The sequence below is a fragment of the Eretmochelys imbricata genome, chromosome 18, assembly GCF_965152235.1.
Source record: "Eretmochelys imbricata isolate rEreImb1 chromosome 18, rEreImb1.hap1, whole genome shotgun sequence".
NCBI lineage: Eukaryota > Metazoa > Chordata > Testudines > Cheloniidae > Eretmochelys > Eretmochelys imbricata.
The window spans coordinates 22,562,103-22,576,346 of NC_135589.1; the positions used below are offsets into that span (position 1 = coordinate 22,562,103).

The 14,244-nt window shown below is 48.6% G+C and overlaps 1 protein-coding gene across 2 annotated transcripts; it reads left to right on the forward strand.

Annotated features, from left to right (window-relative positions):
* On the forward strand, positions 1 to 11,893 carry ZBTB48 (zinc finger and BTB domain containing 48). Of its 2 annotated transcripts, none has more exons than XM_077837058.1 (11): positions 1 to 111; positions 827 to 1,531; positions 2,728 to 3,008; positions 5,319 to 5,430; positions 6,381 to 6,473; positions 7,129 to 7,215; positions 7,609 to 7,763; positions 8,484 to 8,620; positions 9,708 to 9,872; positions 10,456 to 10,544; positions 11,533 to 11,893. In XM_077837058.1, exons 2-11 carry the CDS (start codon positions 830 to 832, stop codon positions 11,827 to 11,829), a joined length of 2,118 nt encoding a protein of 705 aa, XP_077693184.1. In that variant the 5' UTR covers positions 1 to 111; positions 827 to 829; the 3' UTR covers positions 11,830 to 11,893. The 2 variants fall into 2 exon arrangements, with proteins under 2 accessions (XP_077693184.1, XP_077693185.1); XM_077837059.1 differs by having other exon boundaries at positions 10 to 111; positions 779 to 1,531.
* Positions 11,894 to 14,244: the final 2,351 nt, after the last annotated feature.

Genomic DNA, 14,244 nt, shown 5'->3' on the forward strand with positions numbered 1-14,244 from the left:
TCCCCAAGATGGCGGCGGCCCGGCTCCCCCAGTAGCCGCGCTCGGTTCCCTGTCGGGGCCCTCGGGCGCCCCCTGTCCCACGCCGGTGCCGGGACCCGCCCGCCCGCGGAGGTGGGGGGACCTTGGCGCGGGGGGCGGGGCGGTGTCCCCCCCCCGGGGCGGACCGGAGGGGTTGGGGGGCGGAGGTGATGTCCCCCCCCAGGGGCGGGCCGGACCGGACCGGACCGGACCGGAGGGGTTGGCGGGGGGGGGAGGCGATTTCCCCCCCCAGGGGCGGGCCGGGTCGGGTCGGGTCGGGGCGGACGGGAGGGGTTGGGGGGGAGGTGATGTCCCCCGCCCCCCAGGGGCGGACCGGAGGGGTTGGGGGGGGAGGCGATTTCCCCCGCCCCCCAGGGGCGGACCGGAGGGGTTGGGGGGGGGAGGCGATTTCCCCCGCCCCCCAGGGGCGGACCGGAGGGGTTGGGGGGGGAGGCGATTTCCCCCCCAGGGGCGGGCTGGGGCGGGGCGGACCGGAGGGGTTGGGGGGGAGGTGATGTCCCCCCCCCCCCGGGGCGGACCGGAGGGGTTGGCAGGGGGGAGGCGATGTCGTCCCGTCCCCCCCAGGGGTGGGTTGGTGGGGGGGGGGGGAGGCGACGTCCCCCCCGCAGGGGTGGGCCGGAGGGATTGCGGGGGAGGCGATGTCTCTCCTGGGGTGGACTGGAGGGGATGCCTCCTGGGGAGGGTGACCTGGAGCCTCCCTCCCCCCCCCAGCTGCTTTCTTTTCTGCCTCCCCTGGCAGCCCTTGGCCCAAGCGCCGCTGGCTCACCCCCGCCTCCTCTCCCTGCAGACCATGGATGGCTCCTTTGTCCAGCACAGTGTCCGTGTCCTGCAGGAGCTGAACAAGCAGCGGGAGAAGGGCCAGTACTGTGATGCTACCCTGGATGTGGGCGGGCTGGTGTTCAAAGCCCACTGGAGCGTCCTGGCTTGCTGCAGCTGCTTCTTCCAGAGTTTGTACGGAGATGGAGCCTCCAGCAGCATCATTCTCCCTGAGAGCTTTGCGGAGATCTTTGAGCTCCTGCTGGACTTCTTCTACACTGGACACCTCGCACTTACCTCAGAGAACCGGGAGAAGGTGCTTGTCGCTGCCAAGGAACTTTGTGTCCCTGAAGCTGTGGAGCTGTGTCAGAGCTTCAAGCCAAAATGCTTTGATGGCAGTGATCTAAACAACCGGTGCCTTCACGAGAAAGGTCCTAGGGAAGATCTTAATGGTCACTTAAAGCAGCCAACAGACTCGGACGGAGAAGAAGCTATCAAAGCCTTGTCTAAAGCTAATGTTGCTAGTGAAGCCAGCCCCAGCTGCTGCACTAGGAGAGCCAAACTAACCCAGGGACCAAGTGGGAGCCCGTCTCTTCTTAGGGAAAGGCTTAAAAGGGCTGTTAAAACAAATGCATTGAGCAATTCAGGTGAAGTAAAGAACACCCAGGAATGTAAAGAAATAAAAAGGCCACCTAAAAGAGGAGGCACTGAAGACAGAGGCATCAGCAATGAGGTGGTGCGTGGAGCATGTCCTAACAGGGTTTCTTTTATGAACTAAGAAACTACTCTCCTTAGAACTAAAGGTTTAAAACTTAAGCAGGGAGAGATTTGCTCCTGAAAACTGAGCATCAAGCATATAGGATGTCTGCTAATCTCAACAGAGCCAGTGTGATAAGAGGGCAAGGATGGTGGTTTAAGTACAGGAGTGGGACTCAGGAGATGTGGGTTCTATTCCTGACTCTGCCACAGAATTGCTGTGTGTCCTTGAACAGGTCACTTAATCTCTGTGGACCTTAGTGTCCCCCATTTGTAAAGGAGGGAAAAGGTTGACCTATATCTCAGGGACACTGAGGCTTAATTGGCTACTATTTGTAACTACTTTGAGCTCCACAAATGCAGGCTATTACAGAGTACAAAGTATTTGATACTTTTCATATTAATTGGGTTAATTACTTTCCTAGAGCAAAGCCAACACATCTGAAATTCTTAATGAGTTTGTGTATTCAAAAAGGAAGAAACTGGACATCTTAAATTAAAGAAGTACTTTGGCTCAAAGACATGATAAAATTTCATTATGAAATTATTTTAAGGTCAGGAACTTCAGAACCACTGAACAGAAATACCTTCTTGTGCAGTGTATATTGGCCCTTTGAGAGTCAGTATTTCAGGAGGCTAATGAGACACACACTGGCTGGAGTTTGAAGAGGGCTGGGTAACTCTTCGATGGCTAATAACTGTTTCTATACGAGCTAAGATAATGGGTTCAGGGTGGTGTTGGCAAAGACAGGGACTGATTCCTGTATACAGCAACAGAGTTTAGTTTCGTTAGGTTTTAAAAAAATCAGACTAGCCAGGAAGCAGTTTACATCAGCTGCTGCAAAAGATGCAGAGATACTTGTCAGGAGGCGTGTGACTGGGTGAGTGTTTGCAGGGTGGGAAAGTTATCCTCTTACAGCACTGGAACAAGCTAAACACGTACAGTAGACAAGAGTCAGACTCTGCCCTGTGGGAGTTATTGGGAAATGTTCTTAGTCAAATCCACTGAGTTTGTTTTATTTTCCTGAAAGCGTCTTGTCATCAGACAATGGTGCTGTCCACAAGCTCCAGAATTTAGCTGACTTCTAAGATATTGCAGTACCGCTGTAGATACGATTTCTTGTTCTGTCTAAGGTGCTCATTGAGTTAACGTAATGGCTCCCTGTTCCATCGCAGTGGGAAATGCAGGTTGTTCAAGTCTCTGATGACGTGGCAGCAGAAGATGATGGAGAAGTTCATGAGGAAACAGGTGAAGATTACATTCCTGAGAAAAAGACCCTGAGGACCAGAAAGAAATCAAATTTGGCAAAAAAGCCTCTCAGTTCGGAGCCTGCAGGGAATGCTGGGCTGGTAGAGGCTGGGACTCCTGGGAACAGAAAAGGTACAGCTGTGCCGGTTGAATGCCCCACATGTCATAAAACCTTCCTCAGCAAATATTATCTAAAAGTGCACAACAGGTAAACATTCTGATTTTTATTTCTGTACCTTACCCACAGTAAGAGGGACCTGTGCCCTGACTGGCTTCCCGCAGGGCTGGGCTATACAGAGCAGTCGTGCTGAGTAGTTGAACTTGAGCTCATTTCTGAACTTAAACACACTGGTTTAGGCAATGAAATAATAGTACTGGGAGGCAGGCGAGACCTGAGAGAATAGTCTCTGCCTGTAGGAGTCTTTTACTTGTTTAGAGAAAGCTCCAGTTCCAGGATGGAAAACCTCCTGGGGTACTGAGGATCTTTGCTAGAGGAAGCACCTAGTCCTAGCATTTCCCAGCTGCCTTTTTACGTTTTGCTGGATCACATTTCCTGTTTGCAGTTGGCCAGGGGCAGATACTAGTAAGACCCTCTGTATAGACTCTTGGAGTCACTTTTTGGCATTGTGACCCTTTCAGCACTGACTGGGGTACTGAACCCAGCTAGCTGTTAGGGCTTCAGTTGGGGGTGAGAAAAACAACTTCTTGAAATGTGCTGAATTTATGAGTGTCTGAAATGTCTCTAAAGCACATCCAGCCTGCCATCTGATTTAATCCGACGCTCAAGCTCCCACTGGGGAGCAAGGTCTGGGGCTTGATCCACTCCAGCTGGGCAGTGGGGTCGGGGGCCGCTCCGTTCGCACGTGCTGCGGCTCCAGGAAGCAGCAGCATGTCCCCTCTCCGGCTCCTACGCGTAGGGGTAGCCAGTGGGCTCCGCACACTGCCTCCGCCCCAAGCCCCTCCCCTGCAGCTCTCATTGGCTGGGAACTGTGGAGCGGCGCCTGTGGATGGGGTAGCGTGCAGAGCTGCCTGGCTGCACCTCCGCGTAGGAGCCAGAGGGGAGACATGCCACAGCTTCCGGGAGCTGCTTGAGGTAAGCGCTGCCTGGAGCCTGCACCCCGATCCCCCTCCTGTGCCCCAGCCTCCTGCCCCAGCCCTTATCCAAGTCCCATCCTCCAAACCCCTCAGTCCCAGCTTGGAGCACCCTCCTGCACTCCAAACCCCTCATCCCCATCGCCTGCACCTCAGCCAGAGCCTTCATCCCCTCCCCTCGAACTCTCCAGAGCCCCCTCCTGCACCCTGAACTCCTAATTTCTGGTCCCACCCTAGAGCCCTAACCCCTGGCCAGAGCCCTCACCCCTTCCTGCACTCCAACTCCAATTTCATGAGCATTCGTGGCCTGCCATACAATTTCCATACCCAGATGTGGCCCTCGGGCCAAAAAGTTTGCTCACCTACTCTAAAGGTTTGAGTAAATAACTCCTCTCAAGCCTCTTCCACTCTCTCAAGTCTGGGCTGGAGATCAGTGTAGCTCGAACGGAGATAAGAGCTTGCCTGTGTCGAGGGGCTGTTACAGGAGATGCAGCACCTGGGAGCAGATCTCAGCACAAGTGCGGAGGAACTGCCACCTGTTAAAATTTGATCAGCCTCTGACCGTGGAGCTGCCTAGACTTGCTTGTTGTTAAAAACAACTTTAAAACAATCCTAGAGCCGGAGGGCGAATGGAGCTCTTAGCCCTATAGCAACAAGGGAAAAATATGGTGTAGGACTTCAGAGTGGTAACTAATGCCTAAAGGGAGATCTAGCCCACAGTAGCCGCAGGAGGAGGGAGCTCCAGGTTCCTTCTTTAAAATGCAGACACAGGTCTGTGACAGTCACCTTAGTTTCACAGGTCAGCATTTCCTACCTTAAACTGCAGCATGTTAGTGGGGGACAGAGAGCATGACTGAGATGATGGCTGTCTTCTGGAGAAGCCAAGGGTGAGCATTCTGCAGGAGAGCCTTGGTGAACTGATGCTCTGAAATACCATGGGAGCAGCAAACCGGCTTCCTAAAGGACAGCATTCAGAAGGGTCTCTTAGAATACAGCTTAAAATCCTAACAACTTTGACCACAGATAATGTGTTGGTGTGAACAACATTTAACTATGTCTGAGTTTATAAAGTTTTTATTGTCCCCTGGCTCCAAATAGCTGGCTGAAAATGAGCAATGCTTCACTAGCCTCTTTTAAACTAGGCTATGATGGGGAGTGTGGACCTAGAAATGACACTGAGTCGAGTGAAGGTCCTGTAACTGTTCATGAAGCCTCTCAAGCCACAGGACAGATTTGGTTAATTGTGAAAATAACCCATTGTCTCTGGGAGTCTGCTTCTCCAGTGTAAAACAGTTCAGACTACTAGCATCCTGGCTGTAACTTGGGATCCTGTTGTGTGAGTGGCTCCCTAATCTGTCCCAAGGAAATATTTGTCTTTGCTGTTAAAGACTGAGAATTACAGATACTCTGTTTGTATTCCTTTTAGGAAACACACTGGAGAAAAGCCATTTGAATGTTCCAAATGTGGTAAATGTTATTTTAGGAAGGAGAATCTGCTGGAGCATGAAGCTAGGAACTGTATGAACCGTTCGGAGCAGGTACTTCTGGGAACTGTCAAGGGAGGAGCAGGAGACAGCAGCTGTTAAATTGTTAAAGCAGCAGCTCAAACATAGCATGTCTACAGCCACTTGCTTTGTTCGCTTCTTGCCTAGAGCTGTAACCTGAGCTGTCTATCCAGAGAAAGACTTCTCTGGGGGTGCCATGTGGTAAGAGTTTGGGTCCAACACTGGGAGGCTAGAATAAAATAACTTCTGTTTAGATTAAGGAGTTTCTATAAAATGGGACGTTGTGTGCATTGATGCTCTGTGCAGTGCTGGGTCTGTTACATCCACTGCCTTTCTGTGCTGATGGGAAGTTAGCCCAAACGCTGGCTAGTTTAGAGAAGGATGTGTCCCTCTGGCAAGCCAAGGCCATCTCACCAGGAAATAAACACTAGGCATAGCAGTAAATCCTGTGAGTTTGTCCATTTTGCTGGGCAGTTGGGAACATGAGCAGAATTAGAGCCTCCGCTGCAGCGTCCTAGAACCAAGATCAACCTCAGCCATTGAAATTCAGAATAACATTGAAACTACTTCATCTGTCCTCTGCTGTCTGCCAGCTGAGCTTCCTGCGGAAGCGTGTACCGGTCCCGTGTGGGCCGTGGACAGTGACTTGCAGCAAGAAAGCGAGGGTTGGTGCAGCAAGTGTAGTCCCCACTTGCTTTGGTTTGGGTTTTTGGGACAAATATTGGAGTTTGGTATAACCCGAATATTCTGACTGTGTATTATAAAGAGGACATAATGTTTACAGGTCACATGCCAAACAGTGTCCTAACCAAGCTCTCAAACTGTGAGGAGTCTGCATTCTGATATGCCCCTGTTTCCTATGCCAGGTTTTTGCTTTATCTTCTGTCCCCTTTGCCTGTGTCCTTCCTTTCTTGCCTCTCCATAAGCAGAGCTGCTTTTTCATAAGGGTCTCGCTGACTATCTCCTCTCCTCCTGTCTTTCAGGTTTTCACCTGTTCAGTCTGCCAGGAGATATTTAAGAGGCGAATGGAATTACGGCTGCACATGGTGTCACACACCGGGGAAATGCCTTATAAGGTCAGCACAGTGGGCCCTTGAGCATTCCTGGGAATGACTGAGAGATGCTGTCATGAAAAGAAAGAGGGGCATGTGTGCAAAGATGCCTTTCTATTCAGGGGTTGAGGGACTGACCACACCCAGCCAGGCCTTGCACTGAGAGCATGCACTACCTTGTGGCAGTGACTCAAGGAATTTGGGCTGGTGCTGTGGACGTGCATAGGTCACTGGGCTGCTGCCTACACCTTAAGAATATTGTTTTGGTTTATTCCCTTCCTTTTATGGCAGCTGCATTTATCCTGTGTCTTAAAGTACTGATCCCACCGATCCCTTCTTCCTGTCGCCAGACCATAGATGTGCTCCACGTATCACTCATCTCCTTGATAAAGGGCATGTGTCTTGGAGGGGAAAATGCAGCACAGAGCCCAAGGATTATAGCCTGGGTGTGAGTGCCAAGGATGCACCTGGAGCTTTGGGGGCTTGTGTGTGGTTACATGTTGTAGGCAAGTGGAAAGGCATTGGGGAAGGATTTTATGTCTTGCATCTTTTCTCTTCTTTCTCCTTGGCCAAGCCCCTTTGGCCTCTCTGCATTAGTGAAACCGTAAGCTCTTCTAACTCAGTTACGGTAAGTTATCTGGAAATGGCCAGAGGCTGACTCTTGTCTCATGTATTTCAGTGTCCCTCCTGTGTACAACAGTTCATGCAAAAGAAGGATCTTCAAAGCCATATGATAAAGTTACATGGTGCTCCAAAACCACATGCGGTAAGGAGGGGCAAGACTAATGTGGGGTGGGCAGAGCTGACATTTTTGGAGTAAAACATGGAATGGGTCGATGGCAATCTTGAATTATTACAGAGGGAGGAGGGATGCTAGTGCAGTGGCATGAGGCAGTGATGGATAATCAAAGGATCCTAACTTTCATCTGGTCCTAGTGTGGTGGCGTGCCAGGCAAAGAACATCAGCTGGGTTGACTCTGTAATTTAGAAGCTGGCAGCCTCTAATCCTCATCTGGAGGAGACCTGTGTCCACCAGAGGCTTGGCCTGGGCCTTGCGCTTTTGCTCTTGGCTGTAGTCTCTGGGAAGTCAGTTCCCTGAGCGTGTGACAGAACTCCTGCTGTTGGCCTCTGATCCTAATCCCTCCCTGTGGACTTGTAGTGCTCTGCCTGCTCCAAATGTTTCCTGTCTCGAACGGAGTTGCGCCTTCATGAGGCATTCAAGCACCGAGGAGAGAAACTTTTTGTCTGCGAGGAGTGTGGGCACAGGGCTTCGAGTCGCAATGGCTTACAGATGCACATCAAGGCTAAACACAGGTAAGGCACAAGTGTAGGCATATCCTTCAGCCCCATCTACTGTCTGTCTTCCTTGCCGACCTGCTGATCTCTGGAACACATTGCAGGGACCAGTCCTGCAGAGGCCAGGAGATGGACTAGGCGAGACAGGGATAGGCACCACCCCGTTGAGTGGTCTTGGCCCTGGAGGGCAAATTATAAAGGCCCCTTGAGAAATAGTACCACGGAAGGCCAGCACTTGGTTCTGCAAGAACTGGCCAGCACTGCCTCCTCCCCCAGAGATGTAGCTTACCCATATGCTGTTTGCAGTTTGTGTGGCTTCCGTTGGCTCAGTCTGTTCATTGTCTTTGGAAGCTGATCACCATGAAGCCGGATACAGTAATTGCCTGTTCTTTAGGTCACCGACACATTTCAGCACTGTTTTGTTCATGCTCCCTGTCAGTATGGGGTCCCTAGAACTTGCTGTAACATCTGAGGGCTAAGAGACTCTGGCTTCTGCTCTTTGTACCTATAGACTGGTCTAGGATATTAATCACAGTTCTTGGACCTCTTCAAGTCCTTGTTTTGAGGGAGGTTCGAAACAGGATTGAATTCGGGAACTTTGGAACAGCGGTGAAAGCTGACTTAACTCCCAGGGGTCTGACCCTTCTAATGGAGAGCTGTGGGTCGGGGTTGTTTCCCCAACCAAAGAGACTCTTCAGGACAGGAACAAACTGAACACGGTTCTCATTGTCCTTCCAGAAACGAGCGTCCCTATGTGTGTGAGTTCTGCCATCACGCCTTCACCCAGAAAGCCAACCTCAACATGCACCTCCGCACACACACGGGCGAGAAGCCTTTCCAGTGCCATCTCTGTGGGAAGACTTTCAGGACACAAGGTACAGACAGGATCCTTTGCTTGGCTTGCCAAGTTGGCTGTCGTTACAGCTCCTCCTTCCAGCCCTTGGAGAGCTGCAGCACTTGGTGCACATTATTCCACTGCCAGGGCCCAAGCACTGAATGTGTTGGTCTTAACTCCAGCCCTGAGTGTTACCTGAGCAGGGGGTGTTCTAACGGGCCAGACCACAGGTCCATCTGGTACTCTGCCTCTAGCAGCATCAGTACCTGATAGCTTCAGGGGAGGGTCATAGTAAGCAAGCCCTAGTGAGACGCTGTACAATTCTTTCCTGCCCCCTTGGGGCTCATACTGTGTGATACTGCCTCAGGAATAAGAAAAGGAAAACATAATAGAAGCTAAAGCCTCTTACCAGCTGGGAGGGAGGGAGAAGTGGCCTGTGGTAGCCAGACAGTATGGCAGCTGCTTTTTTCCCAGACTTAAGGCCAGCTACCAGAAAAGCATGCTGGGAAATAGTAGGTAAGGGAAGAGTTGAAATCCCCCTCCCACCTTTCTGGATGTTGAGGTTCTAGGAGGGAAAATGTATCCCAGTGTTTTCAGAGCTGAAACCTGGTATATTTGAAGACTTTTTTTTTTTTTAAACGTGTCAAAAGTAAAATGTTCAGCTGTTTTCCAGACATCAGCTGTGTCCTCTGCTCAAAGTTCACTGCATGTCATGGCAGCGCTGAAGTAGATTTTATAGGCCTATCCTAGCGCCTAAATAACTTGTGCAGATTTTTTAAGATGTTACATATTTCTGTCCTTTTTGAAATACAACATTTGTCTCCTCCCGTCTGCCCGTGCAGTGAGTTCCATAAGTTACTGCATGAAGCTAACAAATTAACTTACTTATTTCATTGAGCATCCCCTTATTCTTTTATGCCTGGACACTGTGGAGGAGAGAGACTGACCAGTTAAGGTATTGGGAACCATAAAACAGTGAATTCCCATTTGCATCTTTTTTCTAAAACCGTTAAGAAAATAGTGTCTGAAGGCTATGCAGGCTCTGTAGCAGGCATAAGAAATGGCAGGAACTCTGTGGTAAAGTTTCTGTACACGAAGGATAAATTTCTTGTCTTTCATCTGTATAGCAAGTCTGGATAAGCACAACCGCACACACACTGGTGAACGCCCCTTCAGCTGTGAGTTTTGTGATCAGAGGTTCACGGAGAAAGGGCCCCTTCTGAGGCACATTGCTAGCAGGCATCAGGAAGGAAGACCACACTTCTGCCAGATCTGTGGGAAAACATTCAAAGGTAATGCCCATTACAGCATTGCTGCTGCATCCTCCTGCACAGGAGTTATGAGGCCTCTAATTTGCCTTGAGCCTCTTTGTCTTAATTCATAGTGACCATGCAAGTGCTTGTCAGGGAATTGGGACATTCTGTTTGCCTGCTGTGGCAATCAGAGGCAAATACATGTCCGACTCTTAAAACTGATTGCAGAACAGAAGTGGATCCAGTATTTCTGTGTTTTGTCGAACATTGAGTCTCTTGCAGGGATTCTTACGTCCATTGCTGATGCAATATTCAGCAAAACTGTGTTAGTGAAAGCAGAGCAATGGATGGGCAGGAAGGGGAGAGAACCCTTCTCCTTCAAGCTTTCCTGTGACTTAACTGGCCAAGTTTGAGGCTTCAACTCTTCAAAAAGGAATCTCCCTTTCACCATGTCCTGAGATAGCAGGATTGTCATCATGTCCCTTGCCAGGGTAACATTTCCAATGTAGCTCAGGCCTATGATGGTTTAACTCAAGAACTCTTTGTTGCAGTGTTCAGACCATGCATTGTTGCCACGTTCAGCCAAGTGGCTAATAAATGATTTCTAACTTTCCCTTCTCAGCTGTTGAACAGTTGCGTGTCCATGTTCGCAGACACAAAGGAGTGAGGAAGTTTGAATGCACTGAATGTGGTTACAAGTTCACCCGACAGGTAAGGGGTTTTCCTAATTCCACTTGCAATGAGCAAGTCTAAGCTCGGTTGAGTCACCAACTTCCTATTTGCAAAGAGATGAACAGAATTAGTCTTATAAAGTGGAGTATTTCTTCGGGAGGGAAAACACGGGTCCTAAACTGAAGCATGTTCACTGTCTATTGTAGACAAGAATGAAGCAGAGCAGCACTTGGGAGTGTCTGAGTTGCCGACTGCTCCGGCAGGGGTGAAAAGGGCAGTACCAGTTAGTACCCTTGTTCCTTTGACCAAGTTTTCCCTCTGTAACCCCACCAAAATCTCATCTCATTTACTAAAACCAAAGTCCTTGGGGAGGGGGAGAGGAAGCAAAGGAAGAGATTTCCATGGACAGGTGACATCACACTCAGATTAAAAACCCCAAAAGAATGAAATGCTTTAATAAATATTTGAGGCAACCATACTATGAAAGCAGGTCACTAAACCTAAATCTAGTGTGAAATATGGGCCTCTGCTTTTTGCTCCCAGCCTGGGTAGTGGCTGTGATGGATGATAAACTAGTGAGGATTGAGTCCCTGCTAGAGCAGCCTGGAAGACTTCAAAAATGGGACTTTCTTTCCTCCTAGCTCTATCTGCCATTCCCTCTGCACAGCTGGAATCCTGCTCCATGGCACTGCTTTGCTGCCTTAAAGAGAAAAGACTGTTACCACCTTTTCTCTTATAGAGGAAGTGTTAGAGACAGAAGTTTCTATGGAAGAGCTACTCCAGCCTTGTCTTCTTACCTGTTGCCATTTCCCCCCCTTCCTACAGCCTTTTGGGAGGAGGGGGTCTGTTCTCCTATAGTTGTGAATTCACTGTGTGCATTTATTTCCCCATCCCTAGTGCTAATTAGACCCAACTTCTTATGCCACCAACATTCCTGCACCCTGGACCTTATTCCTCACCAAGAGGAGACTCTGCTGTGCATGTTTTAGGTGGGTAATGATGGACTTTGATTGCTCTTCTTTTAAAGGCCCACTTGAGGCGCCACATGGAGATTCATGACAGGGTTGAAAACTACAACCCCCGGCAGAGAAAGCTGCGGAACCTGATCATTGAGGATGAAAAAGCTGTTGTGGTAGCACTCCAGCCCCCCCATGAATTAGAGGTGGGGCCTGCAGAAGTCATTGTGGAATCCCTCTCTCACAGCTCCCTGGGGGAAGCGATCCCTGTACAGAGACTATGTTCAAATGAGACCTTCTCTATGACAGATGTTATTGAACAATCTCTTATCATTACTACAACGATCCCTGAAGATTGTGAAACATAGCACTTCTGTCCTTGTACACACCTTTCCCTCTCAAAAGATAAATAAAATGAAGTGTTAAGTTGAACTAACTGTTCACAAGGGCTTGATGTCTGTGTTTCAAAGCCTACATTCTCAAATGCCTCTTGCTTTAAAAATATCATACTTGTACTGAGCTTTAAGGGGTGGGGAATAGTGTCCAGCTAAGTGCTGAGCGGGTGGAGGGGCACAAACTAGGGACTTGGCAGCTTACCTGTTAATGAACCAAATGTAAGTGAGCAGAATAAATCTTCCCAGGTTGACATAATTTTGTATTCCCTTGTGCCTATTACTGTCAGCTACCTTTTCAATGGAAGAACCTGACTTTTGGAAAGATGTTGCCTTTTACAGACTTGTTTAGAAAAGTAGTTTGCTTTGGGGGGAAATGCAGCCCCCCCATTACTCCAGCACTGTGGCAGTAACAAGCAGAATGCCTCCCGTAAACCATCCTTCTGGTAGGCATCAGTAGATATAATGAAACTTCACTCCTTACCACTGCCATACTTGATGTTAGTGTTTATGTATTGGTCACACTTGCGTACAAGTCCATGGCTCTTGATCTCCCTGAGGCAGTTGGGTTGAAGTGTGGCTTTACACAACCCAATACCATGAACAGCATACCAAACTTAGCCTTCATGTAAGAACTAGGTAAAGTTGTTTAGTAATCCTATTTTTGCTAAGGTGACTCCAGCACCAGCTTTGGATAGTTTAACTGAGGCTGCATTTATCAGAATCACCTAAGCAAATTAAGTACCCTGATCCTACTGAATTTTAACTGGAATTAGGTATCAAGCTCCATTGAAAAAATCACAGGTTTAATGACTAATAAAGGAACAGCAAATGCATGAAAACTCAAAGCTAATCAGTCTCTCCAAGAGTGCACTTGCTTCCCCACCGCTGCCTTGTTAGATCAGTAATGCAGAAAGACCCTCTAAAATGTTAGCTCTCTATGGAGAGATGAGCCTAATACCTGCTATGAATGAGATTGCAGGAGGAAAAGTGTGATTGTGTATAGTCCATGTATGCAATATTGTAGCTGTGTTGGTGCCAGGATGTTAGAGATCAACTTGTTGGTGAGAGAAACTAGCTTATACAGAGCTCTTATTACCTCACTCCCCCTCTCTCTCACCTATATTCCACTATCTCCTTGGCCATTAACTTTTTATCTGTCTTGGAACCATATACAGGCATGGTCCGTGAGCTTGCACTATAGGTACAAGCTGTCATTTTGGTCAGAGGAGAATCAGGCCAGGAAAGGCACATCCTCCTGCCAGAGCTACTCCCTCTCCCTACCCTGCTGGTGACAAAGCACACAGCTGGGGCTTTATAACACTGCTGCTCTCATTTTGGGGTGTTGGCAACCAGCACAACTTCAGAGCTAGAAGGGAGAGTGGGCCTGGCTCACAATAGACAACATGCAAGGTAAGGGTTTAGCTCATCTATCACTCTGAGAAAGTCCTGGAACAGACTTGGCACAACAGCTGTTTGATTGCTTTATGTAAGGGCAGTTCGAAATGTCTTAAGTGAAGGCTTGACATTGTAAATAATCAGCAATTTCTTTAAAACAGGTGGCTTTTACATGCTGCTGCTTTTAAACTCAAAATCACTATGTGTACTGATCAGGGACAGACAGGTGAGATGATTTAAGTTATCACACCTCTATCAATACTGAGTTACTCATTCCAACCACAAAAGGATGCATAAAGTAAAAACCCACCAAAAAAACCCAAACAAGTTCTCAGCTGTTTAACAGTTATGGTAGGAGGCCGATGAGCAACTTTGCAATCTAGCCGTACTTTGTCTACAGGGCTTGTATCCTTAAGATAGGCATGGTCAACTTTTTACACTGAGGGCTGTCTGCACAGCTTGTGAAAAGTCATGGTGTGTGCTTAAGGGTACCAGACTCTGACCATCTCTGTCCATTAACTACAGCTGTTGACAAAGCACCTAAATTTAAGATGCAAGTTCTCCAGTAAGAGATACCTAGTATATCAGCTGTGAGGTAATGTAAGGGAACTGAGAATTTCAATAACTGGACTACTTGAAGCCCTTGGTTCCTTTATAAAAAGCTTTTATAAAGGCTGAAAGTTGCTTTGGCTCTGAAGTAGATGTAGTTTAAGAAGTCTGTCAGTGCACAAATCAGAATTCAACCAATCTATGCTTGAGCATTTCACAAGCAGCTGATTGGATTCCAGAATGGAGTACAGATGAGAGAACTAACTCTTCCAGGGTTCGTTCTTAATTGACACTATACAGTACCTTGACCCCTCGGCCTGAGTTTCTGGTTATCGTAAACTGCTACTCCTGGAATACTAAATTACTCAAGTCACATAAAGTGGGACCATATATGGCAGCGGGACCATGTAAGTGTCTGCAAAAGACATTTTAGAATAGTTCATT

Excerpts from the sequence above, each read along its gene's own strand:
- ZBTB48 (XM_077837058.1), top strand. The coding sequence starts at position 830 with ATGGATGGCTCCTTTGTCCAGCACAGTGTCCGTGTCCTGCAGGAGCTG. Across the intron at positions 3,009-5,318 it reads TATCTAAAAGTGCACAACAG|GAAACACACTGGAGAAAAGC; the intron begins GTAAACATTCTG and ends TATTCCTTTTAG. Across the intron at positions 5,431-6,380 it reads GTATGAACCGTTCGGAGCAG|GTTTTCACCTGTTCAGTCTG; the intron begins GTACTTCTGGGA and ends CCTGTCTTTCAG.